The sequence below is a fragment of the Pangasianodon hypophthalmus genome, chromosome 2 (assembly GCF_027358585.1).
Source record: "Pangasianodon hypophthalmus isolate fPanHyp1 chromosome 2, fPanHyp1.pri, whole genome shotgun sequence".
Classification (NCBI taxonomy): domain Eukaryota; kingdom Metazoa; phylum Chordata; class Actinopteri; order Siluriformes; family Pangasiidae; genus Pangasianodon; species Pangasianodon hypophthalmus.
Genome location: NC_069711.1, coordinates 26,185,528 through 26,211,511, shown reverse-complemented (window position 1 = coordinate 26,211,511; position 25,984 = coordinate 26,185,528). Strand labels below are relative to the sequence as shown.

Below are 25,984 nucleotides of genomic sequence, written 5' to 3'. Positions count from 1 at the left end.
ATATGCAATTGTCTTTGATGCTATACCTTCTGGACTCCTTCATATGTTCTGTGTCGTTGATATTGTTGATCTGAATATGAATCTTGACTTCAATTTAAAGTTAGATGGTATAAGTATTATGGATAAAAAAATGCAGATATTGTGTCACCACTAAGATTCGAGAGGTTTCATTTAAAATTATTCCATGTATTAACCAAGTAAACCAGGTCATAAAACGTTTTAAGAAAGATATTCATCTGACATGTGTGTTTTGTAATTTGAATGAAGAGAGTATTCCTCATCTCTTCTTGATTGTATTTGTACTAAATTTTTCTGGAGTGACTTTAAGGTTTTCTTTAAGGAGATTACTGGAGCTGACATTATTTTGGAAGATAAAAATGTTTTATTTTAGAAAAATCTTCAGAAATTTTTTTTTTGTTCTTAATTTATTTATTATTTAGGTAAATATCATATTCATAAATGTCGATGGTCAAAATAGGTACCAAATTTTGTACACTTTAAGAGCTTTATCAGTATCTTGAAGCATTGGAGGGTGTAAGGAACACCAAAGCTTAAAAAAACAAAAAAAAAAACAAACAAAAAAAAACAACAAAAAGAAAAGGGCCAATGGACTGCTGTAAAGCCTTGAACATTTATCCATCTTAAAGACTTTTATACTTGTGACCCCTGTGTATATAGCTCTTTACTTCTGTTTCATTAATATTATTTATTAATTTTTTTATTTATTTTTTCTATCCACTGTTTGCATTTGTTGTGTGAGTTGTGACGTTAAATAAAATATTGATTGAAAAAAAGGGGAAAAAATAAATAAAAAAACAAAAGTGCCGAAAGTGCCACTACATAACGGTGACTTTTCACACGAAATATAAGAATGTGATATCGGTTTGCGGTGAATCCGCTTCGGCTGAGCGACTCTCCCGGATAAAATCTAATAATCTCAGCAGTAAGTGCACTTGCTACAGAAAACGGTCCCGTTTTTTCACGCCTGCCTGCATCCCCATCTTCATGTACGCAGCCATCCTGATCTGAAGAGTTCTACGCGTCGTTTCCCCACTTCCGGCCACCTGTGATGACGACATTTTGTTTACCCGTTCCGAATGTGCGCAGTATTTTTTTTACACTTACGTATTTTTCAAAATTTTGTCAACGTACTTATTTTATTTAACATTATTGCTTTTTAATATATTTTTTAGATATTGAAAATGGCTTTTTTCCCCCCCTCTTTCATTTTCTTTGTAAGAATAGTTTATACGAGCTCTACGCTGTTTTTGCCAATATTGGAATATTCAGGTCAAACTTTTACGGTATTTTGTAACTGGGAATTTTTGTACTTTTTTTTCTTTTTGAAAAGTAAAAATAGCTATAAGTTTCTTTCTACAATAAAAAAAGAGTACTAGTAGCCACTCAGGCCAAAAAGTGTGGTTAAAGAAGCTTTTTTAGGAGACAGAGCAACAAAAACACGCTTTCGTGGAGGCATCCGCGTTTTTTCCACTTCGCGTTTTTTTTAACCTGCACATTACCACTTATAGGCGGCGGCGAACGCAGCAGTAGTTGAGAAGTTGAGAAGACTACCCCAAGTTGAAATCTGAAGCTGAGGAGGGAGTTCAGTGGTTGTTACCGGTTGTAGGGGGAATTACAAGCTGCAACGTCGCCTCGAACGCAGCAGATGGACCGCCATCTAGTTTACCCGGATGTGTCACATGTGTACGTCACGAGTACTCGGTGTGGACACACGTGTATATATATGCTGTAACTGCAGAAACTGTGCTAGCCATTTTCGGTTCCTCTCTAGATATGTATGCGTGTGCTTTTTTTTCTTAAAGCAAGTTCAGATGTTGATTAAACATATCGGGCTACAGTCTGTTGTCCTACGAAAAAAACACCAGCATTCTCACTAGTATGGTTTGGATTAACAGATAGCTATTGTAACTAGTCTGGACTAGTTGGTTAACAGCAACCTCAAGGCTAATTCGGCTCACCAAATGATAAGGCAGGGTAATTGGGTAAGTTACACACACACACATACACACACACATATCTATAGTTGATTTGTGCCTTGTATCCCATTGGTGTTTTGTTTGTTTGTTTGTTTGTTTGTTGTTTTATATGCAGTGATAGTTGTGCATGGCATGTTGGATACCAAGAGCTCTTACTAAATGAAAGAATTACAGTGCAAACAGATTGCAGATGTTCAGTAAAGCATTCTGCGTATTTCTTGAATATCTTTGTTTATCTGCATCTCATTCACAAGTCTGAATAACAACAGCTGGCATTTTGGTTTGTAATAGTTTTATTCCTTATGTATATTGCAAATAAAGTCAGCCAAGGTGCTGTGCAATAAAATCAAGTCATTTCAAGCAACAATGAAATAAAATACCTTAAGTCTTTTTAAGGTCTGTAGTTTTCAGTTTTCTGATTATTTTTTCCCCTGTGTTTTCATCTTTAAACCTCGTTCAAGTTCGCAGAATAGTTAAAAGCAACTGGGTAGGAGATCTTAAAGCTCTAAGGGCAGACTGAGCACAGAGGAGATCAGAGATATGGTGCTTGGTGTTATGCAATTCACAGATACAAAAACAAGTAATAAAACCTTAAACACGGTCCTCTATTTAACTGGTATCCAGTGAAGGGACGGCAGAACAGGAGAGATGTGTTCCCTCTTTCTGGTGCCCGTCAGGAGCCTAACAGCAGCATTTTGAATTGGCTTATGACTTATTAAGTTATGAGACCAAAAATGTATCTTATTGATATAATCGTGAGGGGAAAAAAGGAAATGCAGTTAAGAACAACCAGCCCAGCTTCTACTAAGAATAAATTAGCAAAATCTCAGTAGGTAGCTTTATTTGTTTTTAGCATAATGAATATTTATTGTAGAATAATACTTTATGCAGCTGCCTTTGGATAACCCCTTGTTATGTCTAGTCTGGCTGTATCATATCAGCTAATTTTTATCTTGTAAGTGTTACAAGCATTGACTGATTTCTGTCCACTCAGTACATCATATTGTTGTATTAAGAGTTAATAGGAAGAGTTAATTTAAGACTTTGGATTATGTTCTGAAAACTGCTTTGTGTTTTTATTATGTTTTGCAGAATGGGAAACACTGCGAGGTAGGCCTTCTCAATCCTTGTAAGACCTGGAGGCTGGACGAAGGTTAACTTAAGTCACTTATTTGCAGATGGAATGTTAGTGTGCATCTTAACACCTCTGAATTTATGAAAAGGGCCACTTATTGATTTAAAATAAATAAATAAATAAATTAACATATAAGCTAATGTATGACGGACCTGCTACTGAGCCATGCCTACTGTGTGGAAATAGCTTAAAGAGGATGGTAGGTCCTTTATCATAACACATTTGATAGGATTTTAGTACTTGAAATCCTTTAGATTGATGTAGATTGTGTTATTACCACCATCTGAAATCACAGCTTGATTAGTTTACGGTGGAATATGGCAGATTCTGCTGTGAGTGTAAATAGAAATGAGGAATTTAAGGAAGAATTAATGGCAAACAGTAATGAAACCAAAAAGGAGCTTGAAGAAACACCTGAGCATGAGCTCAACTCTAAAGTAGAGCTGAATACTGAGCTGCAAACACCTCAGGCCTGGAAATGGTCAGTCATGTTCCTCTGTTTTTACGGCTTCATGGTTCAACTGAAGCCAGGCGAGTCTTTCATCACTCCTTACCTGCTTAGCACAGAGAAGAACTTCACCAGAGAGCAGGTGGGTCTCAAACTTGACTAAGGTTTAGGTTGTTATATTTATATATTGTTTGAACTGGAATGTTGTATTACTTTGGTTATAGCCACCCTGTATTCTCTTTATTATACAGTCCCCTCCAAAAGTATTGGAACAGCAGGGCCATAAACTAAAGACATTTGGGTTGAGATCAAAAGATGAAAATAAGACAGTATAGTAGAATTCCAGCTTTCATTTCCTGATATTTACATCTAGATGTGTTAAACAACTTAGAACGTGGCACCCTTGTTGGCAGAGCACCCAGCAAAAGTATAAGGACAGACAGTCTATCCCAGTTAGATTGGAGGCATTTCTCTGTAAATTGGCAGACAGAATGTTTCTGTTGACTTCTGAATTCATTCTGCTGCTACCATGAGTTACATGACCAGTAAAGATTAGTGAGCCTGTTCCAGAAGCAGCCATGCAAGCGCAAGCCATGACACTACCTCCAGAATGTTTTGAATCATGAGCAGATCCTTTCTTTCTCCACACTTTGGCCTTTCCATCACTCTGGTAGAGGTTAATCTTGGTTCCAGAACTTTTGTTACTAATCTCTGTATTTCTTTGTGAATTACAATCTGGCCTTCCAAATCTTACTGCTGATGAGTGGTTTACATCTTGTGCTATGACCTCTATATTTCTGCTTTTGAAGTCTTCTTTGAACAGTGGACTGCCATACCTTCACCCCTGCCCTGTGGTGGTTGTAGGTAATGTCATTGACTGTTTTTGGGATTTTCTTCACAGCTCTCACAATATTTCTGTCATCAGCTTCTGTTGTATTCCTTGGCCAACCTATTCAGTGTCTGGTTGTCAGTAAACTAGTGGTTTCTTTCTTTTTCCGGACATTCCAATTTGTTGTATTGGCTATGCCCAATGCTTGTGCAATGGCTCTGATTGATTTTCCCTCTTTTCTAAGCTTCAGAATGGCTTGCTTTTCTCTCAGACAGATCTATGGTCTTCATGTTGGTTTATCCAGTTTTAAACAACAAATGCAGCCTTCTCAGGTGAAACCCAGGGTTCAAATCAAGAGCAGACATTCAGAGCAATTAATTGTTTAAACAATCAATCTAACAGGGCAGACCTGGGCAACAAGGAACACCTGTCAGTCACATGGTCCAATATTTTTGATCACTTCAAAAATGGGTGGGTTCAAACAAAAGGATCCATGTTTTTTAACGCATCTAGATGTAAATATCAGGAAATGAAAGCTGAAATTCTGATCTGTTGTCTAAGGCAATTTTTTATCTCAGTCCCAGATGTCTTCAGTGTATAGCAAACAGCAAAATAGTGTCCTTGCCATTCCAATACTTTCAGAGGGATTTGTATGTTCTAGTCCTTTTTTATACTCTTTTGTTCTGGATGTGGACCCTTCTCAAGTGAGAAAAAAAATGCAGACCATTATACAGCCGGGGGACAAATTAAAAGAAAACAAAGTGTCTTACTAGTGTAGGGCCGTGAAAACAGGATATTCTACAATTCTCTGGAACTATACTGGAGGGATGAATACTATTCTTCCAAATGATAATCTCTCAATTGGTGTTTTAATGATGATGGTGGACCGCTGTCCAGAATCTTCCAGAGGTGTTCAGTTGGCTTGAGATGTGGTGAACTCTAAAGACCGTAGCATATATACACTGCTCAAAAAAATTAAAGGAACACTTTTTAATCAGAGTATAGCATCAAGTCAGTTAAACCCCTGGGATATTGATCTGGTCAGTTAAGTAGCAGTTAATCAGTTTCAGCTGCTTTGGTGTTAATGAAATTAACAACAGGTGCACTAGATGGGCAACAATGAGACGACCCCCAAAACAGGAATGGTTTTACAGATGGAGGCCACTGACATTTTTTTCCCTACTCATCTTTTCTGACTGTTTTTCACTAGTTTTGCATTTGGCTAGGGTCAGTGTCACTACCTGGACCCTACAGAGGTTGCACAGGCAGTCCAACTCCTCCAGGATGGCACATCAATACATGCCATTGCCAGAAGGTTTGCTGTGTCTCCCAGTACAGTCTCAAGAGCAAGGAGGAGATTCCAGGAGACAGGCAGTTACTCTAGGAGAGCTGGACAGGGCCGTAGAAGGTCCTTAACCCATCAGCAGGACCAAGGAGGAACAGGATGAACACTGCTAGAGCCCTACAAAATGACCTCCAGCAGGCCGCTGGTGTGAATGTCTCTGACCAAACAATCAGAAACAGATTTCATGAGGGTGGCCTGAGGGCCCGACGTCCTCTAGTGGGCCCTGTGCTCACTGCCCGGCACCGTGGAGCTCGATTGGCATTTGCCATTGAACACCAGAATTGGCAGGTCCACCACTGGCACCCTGTGCTTTTCACAGGTGAGAGCAGGTTCACCCTGAGCTCATGTGACAGATGTGAAAGGGTCTGGAGAAGCCGTGGAGAACGTTATGCTGCCTGTAACATCGTTCAGCATGACCGGTTTGGTGGTGGGTCAGTGATGGTCTGGGGAGGCATATCCACGGAGGGACGCACAGACCTCTACAGGCTAGACAATGGGACCCTGACTGCCATTAGGTATCGGGATGAAATCCTTGGACCCATTGTCAGACCCTACGCTGGTGCAGTGGGTCCTGGGTTCCTCCTGGTGCACGACAATGCCCGGCCTCATGTGGTGAGAGTATGCAGGCAGTTCCTGGAGGATGAAGGAATTGATACCATTGAATGGCCCCCACGCTCATCTGACCTAAATCCAATAGAACACCTCTGGGACATTATGTTTCGGCCCATCCGACGACGCCAGGTTGCACCTCAGACTGTCCAGGAGCTCAGTGATGCCCTGGTCCAGATCTGGGAGGAAATACCCCAGGACACCATCCGTCGTCTCATTAGGAGACGTTGTCAGGCATGCATACAAGCATGTGGGGGCCATACAAACGACTGAGTACCATTTTGAGTAGCTGCAATGAAATTTCAGCAAAATGGACTAGCCTGCTGCATCATTTTTTCACTTTGATTTTTGGGGTGTCTTTGAATTCAGCCCTCTGTAGGTTGATAATTTTCATTTCCATCAAACGATGTGGCATCCTTTCGTTCCTAACACATTACCCAGTTCATATCAGAGTAGATATCCAGCATGATCTTTTTCCCCATTGAGATCTGATGTGTTTTCAAAGTGTTCCTTTAATTTTTTTGAGCAGTGTGTGTGTGTGTGTGTGTGTGTGTGTGTGTGTGTGTGTGTGTGTGTGTGTGTGTGTGTGTGTGTATATCTTTTTAAAAAAATTAAATTTTTTTTTTTTTTTTTTTTTAACATAATTTTCATAAGAGCCCTTGTGCCCTGTGGATGGGGGCAGAGTAACCCTTTAAGAGATGCTCCCATCAATATAGAAATCTTTAAAGATGGGATAAATATGATCAGTCAGAATAATTTTGTATTATTTTGTAAGGGGACAAGTAGACCTAAACCATGCTCACAAAAAATGCATCCCACAGCATAACAGAGCCACCTTTTTTCTTTCATTTGTCACGAGTCTGTCTGTACACCTGTGTAAAGTGTAATGACAGTAAATGTGGATTGAAATATGAAATGAAACTGTCATTGTGTTTACTTATGTATTTACTCATCAGTTATTAAATAAATATTTTACCCTAAAAGTTGAGTGTCAACCACTAGCTACTAATACTTATTTTAAACATAGATTTCTTTTGTCTTTTTTGACTCTGTTTCCTTTTCACATTTTCTATCTGGGATTTTTTGGCTTTGATCTTTGTTTTTGTTCCTGTGTTTGTTTTTTGTGCCCTGTGGTCATTTATTTTAGATTAGTTGTCCCAGTCATCTGCACTGCCTCTTGCAGCTGAAACAATAGAAACACATGTACTTGTGCACAGTTTCGGTCAAAGTTTAAATTCCTGCTAAGTGGGTCACGCATGCTGTCAACTGCCGTGTCCTCTGGGCCTCAAATCCTTCTGCACACTGAGTCTTTGTGTACCACTGTTAATTTTTAGATAGTACTGAGCATTTAAGGCATCTGTCTGTAAGAAATTGTACTATCGCAATGGTTTCTTAATCCTTCAGTTTGTGATGTTGCATTGGGACTGTATTTCAATCTGTAATTAAACAGTTAAATATGGGTACTTTTGGTAATTTTTAGTAAATGTAAATCAGGAACCATCAGTCAGGATAGTAGTATTGATTTCATTCATTCATCTTCAGTAATTGCTTTTTCCTGGCCAGGGTCGCGGTGGATTCACATATTCACACACTCATTCACGCCTACAGGCAATTTATTATAGCCAGTCCACCTACTGGCAAGTTGGCAAACTGGAGAAAACCCACATGAACACAGGGAGAATATGCCTGGAAAATCTGCACAGACAGTATCCTGAGCTTAGAAATGATCTGGGGACCATAGAGCAATTGAGGCAGCAGTGCTAACCACTGTACCAGTGTGCTGCCCTTGGCTAAAACATAAAAAAATAAAAAGGGATGAATTAGTGCTATTTCTGTATCTTTTTTGGCAATTTGAAGCATTTGTATCTACAGTTCTTTGGCTGTTCTAAGCCTGTTCATCGTAATGGATAAGCTCATTCTAGATTTTCTTACTGCTTTCTGTTTTCATGGTCTCTGCAGGTCACGAACGAGATTACTCCAGTGCTCTCGTATTCGTATATGGCTGTACTGGTGCCTGTGTTTCTGCTGACTGACTACCTGCGGTATAAGCCTGTCTTGGTCCTGCAAAGCATGAGCCATGTCTCCATCTGGCTCCTACTACTGCTGGGCACCTCCTTGTTAGAGATGCAGTTCATGGAGTTCTTTTATGGCATGACGATGGCGGCCCGTGTGGCCTATTCCTCTTACATTTTTTCACTTGTGCCTGCAAATGTGTATCAGCGTGTGGCCAGTTACTCGCGCTCCTCTGTGCTGCTGGGTGTGTTTACCAGTTCAGTGACGGGCCAGCTGTGTATGTCACTGGCTGACATCACATACAACACGCTCAGTGCCATCTCACTGGGCTTCGTCTCTTTTGGCTTGTTGCTCTCCACCTGCTTGCCATGGCCAAAACGAAGTCTGTTTTTTAACCAGAACCACAGGCATGAGGAGGGACCTGCCACTCAGTCAGAACTGGACAAAATTAAACTAGATGAAGTGATTACAGAAGGTGAAAAAGCCTCAGCAGGTGTCTGTAACAGTCAGATAACCTCCTCCAGCATGAACATTTTCATTCAGATGTTGAAGGAGATGCGCAATGTTGTGAAAGTCCCCAGCCTGAGACTGTGGAGCCTGTGGTGGGTGTTCAACTCCACTGGCTATTACCTGGTGTTGTTCTACGTGCATATCCTGTGGAACAAGTTGGATCCATCCACAGAGCAGAAGCATGTCTATAATGGAGGAGTCGAAGCTGCCTCAACTTTGCTTGGTGAGTTACACAGGATCTGTGATGAATAAGAAACTACAGCCATCATGAGGAGAAAAGGCTTGTGTCAATAATTGATGTTATCAAATATTACAATAATTTTAATCCTGAATCAGCATTTTTACAAATTACTGGGTTCTTTTTCACTTGAACAGGTTTATTTGATCATGCTCATCCATGATTAGTGTACAATTTTTGCAGTGTTACGCAAAATGTCACCAGCTAATTAATTACATAAATGTAAAAGCCATTTGAAAGCCTCTAAGCTAGAATTTGCAGACCAGTTTTGCACAATATGCTGGGGTTTATGCAAAAGAATCATAAATGTTCTGGTTGAAAGACCAACAAGATTGGCACAGTATGTATCAATGAAGCACCAACGGGGGGGACAAATAATTGTGCAGCTCTTTGTGAAACACATGGGTTGTTGTCACTTGGTGTAAAGCTTAGTGTTTTGATGTTCTGTCATTTAAAAATGCCTTCCAGAGCTGGTCTTTTTCCCCCGTAAAATCTACCTCAGTGAGCTATGACTTACTTTGTAGCAACAAGCTAGATTTTGTGATTTTTCAGCTTTATGGCTGCACAATGTAATGATTAACATTTGTTAATTATCACCCTATTGGCCTTTATGATACTAAAATTTGGAAAGGCCTGTAATATGCAGTTGGGCACTTTTATTGTGTCTTATGTGCATTCAGACTGATCTTTGCCGTTCCAGAGAAGTTTTTGTGGGTGTTTTGACAATGGTGTGAAAAACGAGTTAAAGTTGATAAAATGAATGAAGGACACATCACTCGTTTGTTAGAATATGTTGCAACGCACACTACTATTGTAATGTGCCTCCCTCATAAGCATCATTGGAGTGTTTAAACATCACTAGCAAATTTGCCAGTGTTTTATTCATTTAGGGTTTTGTTCATTTGCATTGTGTTACTCTGACATATCACCTACATTTGACTTGTCACAGTGACCCTACAGACAGATTTTACAGCTCTTGTTTAATATTGCAGAACAGGCAAAGTTCAGATTTTATAAACAGCTGCACTGACTTTGGCAAGTTCACATTATAGCTACAATAAGCAAGTAGTATTTTAAATAATAAAAATGTAATGTTATTTTCCTTGAACAGTGTGATAATAGTTATAATATGATTAGTAATTTAGAAACTAATGTTTAGTACCATTTGTCCCAGGTGCGATCACGTCATTTGTGGCAGGATTTGTGAAGATCAGGTGGAAGGTCTGGTCGGAGCTGGTAATTGGGGTGATCACTGCAGCTCAGGCTGGTTTGCTACTTCTCATGGGTACCACCACCAACATCTGGGTGTGTTACATTGCCTATATTCTCTTCAGAGGCTTCTACCAATTCCTGGTTCCTATTGCTACGTGAGTACTGCAGGCTCTGAATAATCATCTTCACTATTAAAAAGCATTCAGTGAGAAAGTTATCCACTATCCTGGAGTGGTCTTTGCACTTGAGTCACGGTGTGGTTTAATTTTGTTGTTGAAATGTTGTGTAACATGGTAAGTAGCTGGTATTGTTTAGCCAATGCATCAGCCATCTGAGATATCCAGAAAAAATATAATTTTAGTTTATACCAATGTAAACTGAGTATCCATTGCTGATAACAGTGCATATAGTTTAGATATATTGGGTTTTTAAAATACAGACTTATTGCTCCTTGACCATCTCCTGTGTAAGGGGATGACTCTTGGCTATGAGCTGTGTTATTTTTTTCTCCTCACATTGCATGCAAAAGCTGTAAATTGATTCTAGGTAGCATTTTTGTTTTTCTGTGAGGTGACTACATGTTGTGCCAGTAGGAGAGTTATATGACCACTTTACTGCAATTTATTTTGCTAGGCTTAACATAATGTTCATGTAAATGTGCATGCTTTTGATCATAATAAGCCTGTGTAAGTAAAGGAGAGCAGAGGTCCATATCGGTTAAGCACTCGTCGTTAATTGTATGCTGTGTACATCTGTGAAACCCTCAGTAAGAGAAAAGAAAAATCCATCTGATGGATTAAGGAGAACATATGCAAACAGAAAAGAAAATAAACGTTGTCTTTTTCTCTGGTGTCTTTTAAATTAGTTTTCAGATTGCCTCTTCTCTCACTAAGGAGCTGTGTGCTTTAGTCTTTGGAATAAACACTTTCCTGGGGACGATCTTGAAGACTATAATTACGCTAATTGTGGTAGATAAGAGAGGCCTGGCTCTGCCAGTACACTCCCAGGTAAGCAACATTTTTTCATTGGCACAAGCAATATATCCTTTATTTATGCTTATATAAAACAGAAATGCTGTTTGTTAGTAGTTATTGAAAGACACACAGATTCCTGCTGCTTGCATTTACATTTATTTATTTGGCAGATTCTCTTTCCCTAAGTGATTTAGTGAAGTAGATTAAGCATGATGCTCAACATAGGGGTCAGTGTAAGCTTTATGCATTTTGGGAAGGGGCTCTGCATTTTAACACACTGCTATGCATTATCACTCAAAAACATATCAAAGTTTTTTTTTTTCCCCCTTTCCATTAAAAACAGCACATGAGCCAACATATGAATCTGGATTGATTGACAGCGGTGTAGATGTTTTTAGCTCTCCGATATTAACTGACAACTGCTGAGAAGCCCTTGCTAACATTAGACAAGTAGCAATCTGTTAACTATCTTAGGATTTCAGTCATGTTACTTTTCTGTTAAGGTCGTCATATTTGTGAATGATGGCTAAAATGACTTATTTTACTTCAGAAGAGAATAAACCTTTCATAATCCTTAGACATAATCCTTATGTACTTTCCCCAAAACTGCCAAACTAAGAAAAGAGGGAAAAGCGATCAGCGCCTTTGCATAAGCGTTGGGCATAGCCAGTAAACAATTTGGAATGTTCTGAAAAAGAAAGAAACCACTGGTATACTAACAAGCAGAAATCAAACTGGTCGGTCAAGGAATAAAACAGCAGTTGATGACAGAAACATTGTGAGAGCTGTGAAGAAAAACCCCAAAACAACAGTTAGTGGCATCATCAGCAACCTTCACAGGGCAGGGGTGAAGGTATGACAGTCCACTGTTCAAAGAAGACCTTGAGATCATAAATATAGAGGCCGTAACACACGATGGAATCCACTCATCAGCAGTAAGAATCAGAAGGCCAGATTGGAATTCACAAAGAAATACAGAGATGAGCCACAAAAGTTGTGGAACCAAGATGAACCTCTACCAAATTGAAGGAAAGGCCAAAGTGTGGAGAAAGAAAAGATCTGCTCATGATCCAAAACATTTGGTCAAGCACGGTGGACATAGTGTCATGGCTTGGGCTTGCATGGTTGCTTCTGGAACCGGTTCTCTAATGTTTATTGATAATGCAACTCTCAATCGTAGCAGCAGAACGAATTCAGAAGTCAACAGAAACATTCTGTCTGCCAATTTACAGAGAAATGCCTCCAATCTAACTGGGAAGAACGTCATCATGCAGCAAGACAATGACCCAAATCACACTGCCAACACAACAAAGGACTTCATCAGGGGGAAAAAGTGCAAGGTTTTAGACTGGCCAAGTCAATTGCCAGACCTTAACACAATTGAGCATGCATTTTACCTCCTGAAGATGAGACTGAAAGAAGAAACCCTCCAAAACAAACAACAACTGAAAGAAGCTGCGGTACAAGCCTGGAAAAGCATCACAAAAGAAGAATGCAACAGTTTGGTGAAGTCCATGGATTATATTTACTTTAACTTACTTTAAGATTATCTTTCCTGTACTTTTGCTCACTTAAAAATTGGGTGGTCTGCTATCAAATTTGCCATGTTCTATGTTGTTTAACACATCCGGATGTAAATATGAAATGAAAGCTGAAGTTCTGTCCTGTCATCTCATATTCATCTTTTGATCTCAAACTCAAATGTCTTCAGTGTATAGCAAAAACAAAAGAATTGGTCTTGCCATTCCAGTGCTTTCGGAGGTGACTGTACTCCAGTTTATATTATAGTCAAGTGATTTGTGAAAGGACTAATTTGGAAAATGTACTGCCTTTCCCCCCACCAGTGTGCATATACATTTGGAATGAACAGATAATTTGTTCTAAACTGATACAAATATGCCTATGAATAGGTTATTTGTTATCTTATAGGTAATTTATAGGTTATTTGTAGTTTGTTATTTATATTGTTATTTTTTTGCCAGAAAACTTCACAGTTCACATGGTTGAGACTAGAGGTGTCCAGATGTACACATCGTCTACATCTTAATGCTGCATTCAACTTGCATCTTAAGTGGCAATTCGCAGGTCATTTTCAAAAGCTAGCTAGTTAACTGTATCGAGTTATGAATATTTTCCTCCTCAGCCAGCGATCTGTGTAGTCAATGTTACAGATTTAACAAGTGAATATGTCTGCATGTTGATTGAGCTAAAGCAAATACTTGTATATACAGTATAACTCATTTAAAGGTAAGGGGTTTACTTTTGATGCTGTGCGCAGCCATGTTGATTTGATGTCACTTCATAAATAGGGAAGGAACTACCTAGAAGACTACCCCAAGTTTACAAGTAGGAATTTCAAGTTGAGGGGGGTTTCTTTGGCTTTTCCTGAGTGGAGGTTGGGAATTACAAGTTGTGACCTCCAGTCAAACAAAGCATTACTAAAATAGACAAGCCTTTTTCTCCAAGCACCTGATGGTTACCAGGTAAATAACCATCCATTAGTGCCTTGTGAAAGGACTATATCAAAAGTGTACTGCAGAAATGTATTGTACTTGCCCTCATAATGCGATTCATAAGTTTTACTTTTAAACAGTGTATTAAAACATTAACTGACTGCGTTAAAAAAAACAAACAAAAAGAAAAACAGAGTAACTCTGTTAACGCAATTAAAACTCTACATTTGTTAATAGCTTAAGACCCTCGATCAGGAAAATAGAATTATAGTCAAATAGAAAATAGGACAAGAATACACAGTGATGGAATTTAATGGTATTGGTCTGGTATGCCTGGCAGCTACATTTTATGTCACATGTTTTTCTTCCAGTTTTTTGTGTACTTCTTTTACTTCACCCTGCTGACGATGGTTTATTTGGGCTGTGCTGCATGGGTTATCACGCACCATTACCGCAATCAGAGGCGAGAGCAGGTTCCCACAGATGCAACTACACCAGTTGAGCTTAGCCCTGTGGAAAAAGATCCCTCGGAGAAGAAACCTCTCTCCAATGGATCAGATGTCAGGACCTGAAAATTAAGTGAATTCTACAGTGTTCATGGTGAGATTCTCTCACTTGAGTGTTTGGTTTTCTCTGTATGTCCTTGAGATTTCTCTCATGAGATTTATATGAATAACAATGCATCACTGAAACGCATAACAGAAAGATGCACTTTGTTTTAGTAACTCTGATGATCTGTGAATTTATTACAATAAGGACCTTGTCATCTCTAAATGAAATTGCAAAAAAATAAAATGCAGAATTTCACTTACTATGCATTACCAAAGGCTAAGGCTGAGAAATAAGAGTTTTTTAAAAAAAAATATAGGAAATAAATTGAAGATAACATCACTTGCATGCCTAACCTTGCTTAGCCATGGGAAATCATAATAGGTGGAAATCATTCATACCAAAATATTGAGACCTGCTGCCTAGTTTATGAAATTACTGTATGTAAAAACTTGTGTGCATCTATTCATTAAGACTTGGTAGTGCTGCATTGTTTAAATATATTGCTGGAAGCAGGAAACCTCGCTGTCACAAGCAACAAGTAAAAAATTAGGTTACATTATGAAGCAAATATTTTGAAGGATGTCAATGATTTTATAAAGGAAAATGTCTGCTAAGGAATTATTTGTTTTCTCCCTGTCTTGTATAAGCCTTTTAGTTAAACTTTGCATAAATCCACTGTATCTACACCCACTTATCATATTTTAGTTTGCTGGTTAATAATTTGCTTTGGGAGTTTATTTTGAAACAGGGAACACCCATCAATGTGATGCAGAGGTCTATTTTATCTGTTATTACATAAGACTTGTTTGAATTTTGTTGATAATGGTGAAGAGCATAGACTTATTAATTGTCTGATCATTTCCCAGACTTACACAGTATGTATTAGTGGTTGAGATAGGAACACTAGCTGGGAAACTCATAAATACATGCTGTATACTAAACATTTTAGTTTAATATTAAAAAGAGTATTCTGTTAGTATTTTTAATTCAAATTTTTTTTTAAATTACTTGTGGGATGATGTTCGTGAAATGCCTTAGCATGGTTGTCCAGGACCATTTTGCCCTGTAACTGGATGATTCCCTATAGAAATCTGCTGAATATCACTATATTTTGTCATGCGCCTGGGACCCTTCTATGTTGTCAGAATTGTCTTGCAATTTCTGGCCATGCATGTGTATTTTTTCCCCCTAAGCTAAGATTGTACAGCTTTCTCTCCTATTTCTAACACAAGCAATTAAAAAAAGTAGTTCTTTTGTTTTCTTGAATCCTCTTTTAGGTGTTTTTTTAGTTTTTTAGGTGTTTTTCTAAATTTCTTCTGTTTGAGCTATTTTATGATCATGGCATGGTACCAGGTGGGCTGGTTTGAGTATTTCAGATACTGCTGATTTCCTGGGAATTTCACACACAACAGTCTCCAGATTTTACACAGAATGGTGCAAAAAACAAAAAGCATTGAGTGAGCTGCAGTTCTATAAGTGGAAACACCTTGTTAAGAGAGGTTAGAGGAAAATGGCCAGGTAGTTCAAGCTACCGGGAAGGATATAGAAACTCAATCACTCATTACTACCGTGGTGGGCAGAAAAGCATCTCAGCATGCACAAAACATCGACCTTGTGGTCAGTGGGCTACGAAAGCAGAAGACCACATTGGGTTCCACGCCTGTGAACCAAGAACAGGAACCTAAGGCTGTCAATGCAAAAAAAAAAATTTGGACAGATTAGAAAACAACTAACTGGTCTTTTTCCAGTCTTCAACTGTCCAGTTTCGGTGAGTCTATGCTAATGATAGCCTAAGATTCGTGTTCTTGACTGACAGGAGTGGAACCTGATGTGGTCTTCTGCTGTTGTAGGTTCAAGGTTTAATATGATGTGCATTCTGAGATGCTTTTCTGATCACCATGGTTGTAAAGAGTGCTTATTTGAGTTACTATAGACTTCCTGTTAGCTCAAACCAGGCTGGTCATTCTCCTCTGATCTCACTCATCAGCAACGTGTTTCAGGCTGCAGACCCTCTGCTCACAGGATGTTTTTTGTTTTTCGCACCATTCTGTGTAAACTCTAGAGACTGTGTGAAAATCCTAGGAGATCAGCAGTTTCTGAAATACTCAAACCAGCCCATCTGGCACAAACAACCATGCCACAGTTAAAGCCACAGAGATCACATTTTTCCCCTTTCTGGTGTTTGATGTGAACATTACCTGAAGCTCTTGACCTGTATCTGCATGTTATGCACTGTGCTGCTGCCACTTGATTGCCTGATTAGATAATTACATGAATGTGCAGGTGTACAGGTGTTCCTAATAAAGTGGAAGGTGAGTGTAGGTTTGCAAGCAAACTGCCAGAAAAACAGTGGGGGCTGTTTACATTCAGGAAAACTGAATTCAGTGATTCTTTGTTTATCAGACAGTGTCTGTTTAAAGTTGCATTTAGAGTTTGTAAGGGTTATGGAAAAAAAAAACAAACATAAAATGCTATTTTTTAAAACAATCACAGTATCTATAATATCACAGAAAAAGTGTGACATAATTTATCATTATCACTGTTATATTGTCATATTGCCCAGACCTACTTACAGGGTCCACCAAGTTATAGTAACTGTGCTTAAATATGTATGTGGTTTGAGAATTGTTATTTGTACAGAATACTGATCATAAGGAAAATTCACAGAATTATGCACTTAAACTAACAAAATAGTTTGATGATAACATGTAAGTATGGGTTATATGCCATCTGTTACTGATTGTAACTTAACCTTTGATATTAGACACTGAACAACGTTTACTGTAAAATCATTCAGTGAAAATTGTATTTTCTAGATTTGAAGTTCTAATGATTTTTAATAAATCGTTTGTAACAAAAAAAGGTTCTCACAGTATTTGAGAGGTTGTTCACTAAAATTCAGTGACTTACAGAATTATTGGCACCCTTTATAAAAATGAGCAAAAATGATTGCATAATATAAACATTACACATAATTAAAATTTTCCACTCACATAGGAGAAGCTCTTTGTTCTAATAAGAAATCATTCTGTTTAGAACTACTTTCTTTTGTAATGGGAATTTAGGAATATTTTAAATAAATGATCGTTCTTGATAAACTATTATTAGTAAACTTTGTACTGTGAATTCACGAACCTCCGCCTCCTGAGTCAACAGAAAACAAGAAGGTGGGACTGTGGACTCTCTTAGGTCAAAAAAAAACAGCTTATTATCCTTGCCTTGCTGTGTTTTTTACTGTTGCTGAAAAAAAACTAGCTAGCTAACATTATCCCTACATTCTTACTCCAATCACATGCCAATCAAGAATGCTTGTAATCTCCTGAGTTTAAATTGGCTGCAAGGAAAACAACATGGTAAATATCCAATTATTTGAAATTTTTTTTGAGAAGAATTGTTATAATTAGGAGATAATTGATAGTGCACATGTGGCTATAAAAGTTCCTGCCTTTAGAGACGTTTTGTGTGTTTTTGCACTTGCCACCATGGGGAAAATCCCAGCATCTCAGCCAATACCTCAGAAAGAAAATTATGGACCTCCACAAGTCCAGTTTCCACACAACTGAAGCATGAGGATGTGTACAACTAATTGTATCCAAACATAAAAATCTTGGGACCAAACAAACACTACATCGTTCAGGAAGGAGGCACAAATTAACTCCCAGGGATGAACAAATTTTGGTCCAAAAGGTTCAACTGAACCCCATGACAACAGCAAAGGAACTGGTGCAGGAGTTAGAGGCATCAAGTAACAAATATGTGCATTCGCCATTAAGAGAGTCCTAAATCTCCATGGCCTGAATGGCTGTTGCACAAGAAAGAAGCCCATACTTCATGACTGCCATAAAAAAGCCAGACTCAAGTTTGCAGGTGATCAGCAGGATGAAGACCTAGCTTTTTGGAGGACAAAAATAATATAACTGTTTGGCCATAATGAGCATCACTATATATGGAGGAAAAAGGGTTATAATTTAATTACCATCCATACTATGACGCAGGGAGGTGATAGCATCATGTTATTACAGGTGTTTTGCTGGGAAGGGGACTGATGCATGTCACAAAATAGATGGCATCTATTTTGGAAGGAGGATTATTTAGAAATAATGAAGCAAAACCTATCAGATAGAAAGTGGCCATTTCTTTGTAAAATTGTCTGTACAAGATTTCACACAAGAAGTTTGGTATTCATGAAAATCCTGTAAATTCAGAAAATTGTTTGCATTCTGCTTCTGAGTGTGTATAAACGGAGGCATAAGAAGACTTATAAATCATATAAATTGAATGGATTACTGCACTTTTATGTATGAAATTGAGGTGATGTTTACAGCTTACAGCTATGTGCAGACTGGCACATCCTCTGTTTATATGGTGGCAGTTCTTTTGTTGTAATTGAATAATTAGTTTTATTTGTCTTCATTTATGGATTTGTGTTGCTCACTTTCTTTTTTCCCCCCATATCCTTTAATTAGTAATATGAAATGACTGGTTTTTACAAAATTTTTTAATGACAGTCCCTGACCTAGATAACTAGCATGAGGATGTGTTTTGATAGAGATGATCCATATGATGATCCATAAATTAAGGCAAATAGGACAGCAAAAGAAATGCTGCTGTGTAAACTGAGGAAGGGCTGGTCTGTCTGCACATAGCTGTAAGCTGTAAACAAACGCCTCAACAGATGTAAGATTGAATGTTCACTTATTTTTGATATTATATATTATTACATTTTTATTGACGTAGGAGTGAGTCAAAATAACATGCATTTCTATCTTTCAACCTTTACCCTGATTGTTCTTTTCAAGTCAGAATAACTTTAACTTCCTCCTTTCAGGTTTTACCCTCATTGTTTATGTCCTGCTCCTGGCTGTCTGTGTACTTGATCTTTTGTGGAGTGTTGTCCGCCTCACTGCATGCAAATGAGCTGTGTTTGGAAAGTGTTTTGCACTTTAAAGTTGATCATCATGTGAATGTGAAGAAAATCAACATTTCTGAAACTTGTAAATCTGGTGGAAAGTTTTGGTTTGGTTTGGACAAACATTTATACACAACTTTACTAAAAGATTATTAATGAGGCCCAATGTTCTTGTGCTGCAGTGCTGCTTTTGCCTGCTGGGTTGCCTCTGTTAGTGTCCATGTCCTGCTGAGTGGGGGCTGCTGTGGCTACAAATGACCCAGTTTACTAGTCCCCCATCACCCTTGATATAGTTCTTGTCTTTCTTCTTTTAGAACATCTTGGAAAACATCTTGGAAAGATCGCTTGGGGTGGTGATTGCTCAGTCCTCCTCCGCTACCACTCCCATTATTCTTCCCTGTGTAAGGTTCTCCTGGTTTTATTACCATCTTCCAACATCTATTTTTTTCTTGAAGTCTTTTGGCAGGTGCAGATACCTGGTTAGAGCCTGGTTTAAGCCTTTACTGCAGCCGCCTTCAGTTGCTGCTTGTTTGTGGGTCTTTCTGCCTTCAGTTTTGTCTTCAGTAAGTAAAAAGCATGACATCAGGGGCTAAAGGGGGGAGGGGCGGGGGGGGGGGGGGGGGGGAGGTCTATTCTCCCCAAGGATAACATGTTTTGCAAGAACAATTTTTATGCAATAGATCTAGTTTATTAATAAACACAAAGTAACACAAAGTAATTCTATGTAACTTTATAATATTCATATATGTTCATATTCATATATATTCATATTTATAAGCCATATTCATTTACTCTCAAGGAATAGATGAGAAGGTAAACTTGAAATACAAGGACAGTGGCACAGTACTGAGACAAAGTAGACTGAAAATTTAATATGGGGCTTGAGGAGGCATTACACACCTCTTATTTTGCCTATCTCTCAATTCTCCTTTCCTGATTCAGTCCAGTCTTGTTTCTGACCCCTCCTCTATCATATCACAGACCAGTCCTGTTAATAAAAAGTAGGTTCATTATATTCTCTCTCACATACACACACATCTTATATATAAGCCTCTGTCTATCTTTCTGTCTTATCTATTTCTTTGAGCGTGGAATCATCATCAGAGAGTATCTCTGACACTTAAGCAAAACCATTAATTACCATGCTAGTGTTTATACTGCTGAGAATCTCTTTTTCAATTGACAAAGCAGCCAAATGATTGAGTCTGTTCTGGCTCATTGTTCGCCTAAGCCATGTGCATAGATGATACAATGCACTAAATGACCGCTCACAGCTGGAACTGCTGACAGGTATTGTAAGTGCTGCTTGAAAAACAAGCTCAGGGTGGGAAACATGTTGGGGTCAAGGAGCTTGTAAGCACTGGCTATGTCAGAGATAGCACACTCTCTTCTTTTTTGCCAGGAACTGTTTCAGTACCAGGATGTCCTCTTCACAAAGTGGCATGTTGTAATGTGTTGCAATAAGGTTTAGAGATTCCTCACTGAGAAAGTCATAAGCTTTTATAAAACGGTGCATGTGTGTGTGTGTGTGTATAGTCCAACTAGGTCAAGGATCATTGGGATGTAAAGTTGCACAACAACTGCTTGATAGTGTAACCTGTTCAACAGTTGTCCTGCTACAGATACAATTAGACACGCATGCTTAAAAAATAAATAAATAAAAATAAAAAACATGCATGTAACTATTTTCTCTGACAAATCAGAATAAAGAAATGTGCACATCCCCCCAAATGTTTTCCCTTCAAATATTTTACCTCTTTAGATGTAGAATACCATTGTTTTTTGAGTGTTTAACTACACTGTAAAAAATATTTGTTGATTTAATTTAAAGTAAGTAACCTGGTTGCCTTAAAATTATGACCTGGTTTTATTTAAAGTAAGTAACCTAGTTGCATTAAAATTACACAATATAGCAATTAAGATATGTCAAAGAAACCTATTATGTTGATCTGATTGATATTTCAAATCTCTCAGTGTTAGTATAAACCATATACTTTTTGAGAAAACATTATCTATGACTTGAGCTTATGTACACTATATTGGCAAAGGTTTTGGGACACCCCTCCAAATCATTGAATTCAGGTGTTCCAATCACTTCCATGGCCACAGGTGTATAAAATCAAGCACCTAGGCATGCAGACTGCTTCTACAAACATTTGTGAAAGAATGGATCTCTCTCAGGAGCTCAGTGAATTCAAGCGTGGTACCGTGATAGGTTGCCACCTCTGCAATAAGTCCATTCGTGAAATTTCCTCACTATTACATATTCCACGCTCAACTGTTAGTGGTATTATAACAAAGTGGAAGCAATTGAGAACAACAGCAACTCAGCCATGAAGTGGTAGGCCACGTAAAATCACAGAGCGGGGTCAGCACATGCTAAGGCATGCAGTGCGCAGAAGTCGCCAACTTTCTGCAGAGCCAATAGCTACAGACCTCCAAACTTCGTGTTGCCTTCAGATTAGCTCAAGAACAGTGCGTAGAGAGCTTCATGGAATGGGTTTCCATGGCCGAGCAGCTGCATCCAAGCCTTACATCAAGTGCAATGCAAAGCGTCGGCTGCAGTGGTGTAAAGCACGCCGCCACTGGACTCTAGAGAAGTGGAGACGTGTTCTCTGGAGTGACGAATCACGCTTCTATGTCTGGCAATCCGATGGACGAGTCTGGGTTTGGCGGTTGCCAGGAGAACAGTACTTGACTGACTGCATTGTGCCAAGTGTAAAGTTTGGTGGAGGGGGGATTATGGTGTGGGGTTGTTTTTCAGGAGTTGGGCTTGGCCGCTTAGTTCCAGTGAAAGGAACTCTTAATGCTTCAGCATACCAAGACATTTTGGACAATTTCATGCTCCCAACTTAGTGGGAACAGTTTGGGGATGGCCCCTTTCTGTTCGAACATGAGTGCGCACCAGTGCACAAAGTAAGGTCCATAAAGACATGGATGAGTGAGTCTGGTGTGGAGGAACTTGACTGGCCTGCACAGAGTCCTGACCTCAACCTGATAGAACACCTTTGGGATGAATTAGAGCGGAGACTGCGAGCCAGGCCTTCTCGACCAACATCAGTGCCTGACCTCACAAACGCGCTTCTAGAAGAATGATCAAAAATTCCCATAAACACACTCCTAAACCTTGTGGAAAGCCTTCCCAGAAGAGTTGAAGCTGTTATAGCTGCGGGCCAACTCCATATTAAACCCTATGGATTAAGATTGGGATGTCATTAAAGTTCATGTGCATGTAAAGGCAGATGTCCCAAAACTTTTGGCAATATAATAACTTGTTTGCCTTAAAATTATAAGGTGCACACATTATTAGTATGTTAAAACTGCATTATGTAATACAGATATATACACAGATCATCATGATGTATGAAAACACATTGTAACACATATTATTAGTGTAAATACCCATATACTGTACATTATACAGTCACCTCCAAAATTACTGGAACTGCAAGGTCAATTCTTTTGTTTTTGCTATACGCTGAAGACATTTGGGTATGAGATCAAACTGTGAATGATTGAGTTTAGAATGAATTTGTTTTGATAAATGAATTTCTTGTAGAAAATGAATGTCTACTTTGAACAAATGAGCGAATATTTTAGTTTTCACATGTGAGCCAGTCCCGTGGATGTTCCAAGTTATGAATTTCAGTGTTGGTGGTGTTGTATGAATTGTTTGTTGTGAATGTTTCTACAACATTATCAATACACAAGCACATAAAAAGACATAGATGCACAGAAACTAACATTAGACTGCAGTTTCACTATCCCACCCTCAGTAAGTCGAAGAGTTTAATGCCACTTTATTAAATATACCTAATGTATGTACACATAATGTAATGGGTACAGCAACTATAAATTTATAGATTCTAGATATAGATTTAATTTTCTGAGGCAGAGCAATGCAGCATTGGATTGAGTGCATCAGGTTTAGTAACCTGCAGGGTTGCAGGGTTATGTCTCTGCTAGATTGAGAGTGGCACACCACCCAAAAATATTCAAGCAAAGACTGTCTCTGTGGTGAACTACTGACTGTTGTTGAAGGGCTTGCACAAACTGTGCATGGCTACAAATTGTCATAACAAGTTTATGTGGAAGGAGTTTCATTACAAAGTGGCTGGTGAATATTGAATTGCACACAAATGTACATTTTGTTTTGACGTTGCTGTGCAGTTAAATGTTACCACATATGATCTATATGGTCATATACAGTAATGTATTCATGTCTGTTTTCTAATGTCAGTTAGATTGCTGGTAAGAATTATTAAGAATTATTTCTCTTCCACACTTAAATAAATGTTACAGTGTGTTTTTGTACATCATGTTGATACGTGTCTATCTATGTCACACAGTGCAGTTGTCAGAATAGTTAAAAGTGCATAGCATATATCTTGCCATTAACTAGAACTTTAACTTTAGCTATGAGTCAACTATGAGACACCTAATAATTTTAAAGCAAACAAGTCAGTTTCTTGAAATGTTAATACAAAAATCTATTTGTATTTACCCTGATTAAATTTTTAGTTTATGCAAATGTAAACCAGTAATCAGTAAAACTACAAATATAAATATATTATAGTTGAGTTATCTCTAGGCATTGCAATGCACAAATGAGCTAATATGATACATAAGCTTAAATCATAGATAACGTTAAAAAAAGTATTTGGTTAATAATAACACTGAAGGATTTGAAATATCAATCAGATCAACATATCTTTCTTTGACATACATTAATAACTATATTGTGTCAATTTAATATTTGTTTTAATCAACTCAAAAGGCAACCTGGTTACTTACTTTTTTAAGTTAAATATTTTACAGTGTAGTTAAACTCAAAAATCAGTGGTATACTACATCTAAAGAGGTAAAGTGTTTGAAGGGAAAACGTTTGGGGGTTGTACATATTTATTCTGATTTGTTGGAGAAAATATTTGCATGCATGTGTGTTGTTTTTTTTCTAAATGTGTGTCTTTAATTATATCCATGGCAGGCCAACTTTTGAACAGGATACACTGTCAAACAGGTTTTGTGCAAAATAACATGAATAACACGAATAGCTTCAACTTTAACTATTTGTAAAACTCGTTTAAAAACACATTTCTTATTTCTGACTTTTGATTATAGGTAAATTGGTTGATGAGGCATGTTGGATGCAACATCACATTTGTTATATATATTATTTTTATCTTTGTACAGCACATTGGTCAGCTGTTGTGTTAAATTGTGCTTTATAAATAAAGTAAAGAAAGAAATAACATACCAGTGACCTTTGACATTAAGTAAGTAGTATGAGTGTGTGTGTGCACCTGAGAATCAGAGTGGTTTCATCTTGTGCGTCTAACCAGTTCTTTTTCTGGAACTTTGATTAATTATTAACACCTGTTAAATATGATGCTTGAGGGCAATAAATAGGATTTAAGAAACATATAAGATAAGGTAAGATAAACTTTATTAATCCCCGAAGGGAAATTCAAGTATATATACACACTACCCAAAAGTGTATATATATATATATATATATATATATATATATATATATATATATATATATATATATATATATATATATATATATATATATATATATATATATATACACACCACCCAAAAGTATCCAAACAAATACTGACTGTTGTTGAAGGGCTAGAAAATAGGACTAGAGAAACAGTATGCATGTATGTATGTATGAATGTATGTATGTGTGTGTGTGTTTGTGTCGTTAGCTCTTGGGGAGTCCCACCCCAGGTCCTTGCTACCCCAAAGTTGAATGAACAGGTTAAAACATTTGTGTCTAACTGTATCTATGGCAGGACAAGTTGAACAAGATATGCTGATAAACAGTTGTGCAACCTTAAGTGTGTGTATGTGTGTGGGCAGGTGGGGGCATGGTTTAGTGGGAGTCTGCAGTGGGAATGCAGTGTCTCTCTTTTGAGGGTGTTTATTTAACATGCTGTTCTTCTTTCTTTCTAAGTGTGCGCGTATGTGTGCGAGTGTGCGAGAGAGAGAGACAGAGAAAGAGAGAGGAACTGAACTAAACTGGACCGAACCGAGCTCCTGGAAAGCTGACAATTTCCTGTTTGTTTTTGTTTCTGTGGTTTGCTTTTTTCCACGAGCAGAGACACAGACAAAAAAAATAAACGCTCCCCAGTCATCTCACCCTGAGTTCGCTGTGTCCTTGAGTTGCACAGTGTCACAGAGGCTCATCCTGTATCATCCCTACCCCCTAAGTTGAATGAATAGTGCATGTATGTTTTTAAAATTTTTCATGTCTAATTGTATACGTGACAGGACAACATTTGAACAGGATACAGTCAAGGAGCACTTTATTAGGAACACTATACTAATACTGGGTAGGGCCTCCTTTGCTCTCAAAACAGCCTCAATTCTTCATAGCGTGGATTCCACAAGATGTTGGAAACATTCCTTTGAGATTCTGGTCCATGTTGACATGATTGCATCACGCAATTCCTGCCTATTCTTCATGCTGCAAATCTCCCGTTCTACCACAAAGGTGCTCTATTGGATTCAGATCTGGTTACTGGGAAGGCCACTGAAGAACACTGAACTTGGGATTTGCACTTGGTCAACAACAATATTCAAATAGGCTGTGGCATTCAATCGATGATTCATTGGTATTAACAGGCCCAAAGCGATGATTGATTGGTATTAACAGGCCCAAAGCGATGATTGATTGGTATTAACGGGCCCAAAGTGTGCCAAGAAAACATTACCCACACCATTACACCACCACCAGCCTGGACTG

The 25,984-nt window shown here is 38.2% G+C and overlaps 1 protein-coding gene across 5 annotated transcripts; it reads left to right on the top strand.

The window, feature by feature from the left end:
- The first annotated feature begins 876 nt into the window (after positions 1–876).
- Positions 877–25,377, top strand: slc19a1 (solute carrier family 19 member 1). 5 transcript variants are annotated; one of them, XR_003403851.3, is made up of 8 exons: positions 1,055–2,003; positions 3,090–3,722; positions 8,323–9,109; positions 10,299–10,491; positions 11,202–11,343; positions 14,135–14,363; positions 19,680–19,787; positions 25,193–25,377. XR_003403851.3 is itself a non-coding variant. In XM_053232044.1 (7 exons), the coding sequence occupies exons 2-6, from the start codon at positions 3,450–3,452 to the stop codon at positions 13,755–13,757; spliced, it is 1,533 nt and encodes a 510-aa protein (XP_053088019.1). In that variant the 5' UTR covers positions 1,048–2,003; positions 3,090–3,449; the 3' UTR covers positions 13,758–13,793; positions 14,135–14,272. The 5 variants fall into 5 exon arrangements, 4 of the variants coding, with proteins under 4 accessions (XP_034166086.1, XP_053088019.1, XP_026789406.1 ...); XM_053232044.1 differs by lacking the exons at positions 19,680–19,787; positions 25,193–25,377 and adding an exon at positions 13,620–13,793 and having other exon boundaries at positions 1,048–2,003; positions 14,135–14,272; XM_026933605.3 differs by lacking the exons at positions 19,680–19,787; positions 25,193–25,377 and adding an exon at positions 19,539–19,673.
- Positions 25,378–25,984: the final 607 nt, after the last annotated feature.

Excerpts from the sequence above, each read along its gene's own strand:
- slc19a1 (XM_026933605.3), top strand. The coding sequence starts at position 3,450 with ATGGCAGATTCTGCTGTGAGTGTAAATAGAAATGAGGAATTTAAGGAA. Across the intron at positions 3,723-8,322 it reads AGAACTTCACCAGAGAGCAG|GTCACGAACGAGATTACTCC; the intron begins GTGGGTCTCAAA and ends TGGTCTCTGCAG. Across the intron at positions 10,492-11,201 it reads TTCCTGGTTCCTATTGCTAC|TTTTCAGATTGCCTCTTCTC; the intron begins GTGAGTACTGCA and ends CTTTTAAATTAG.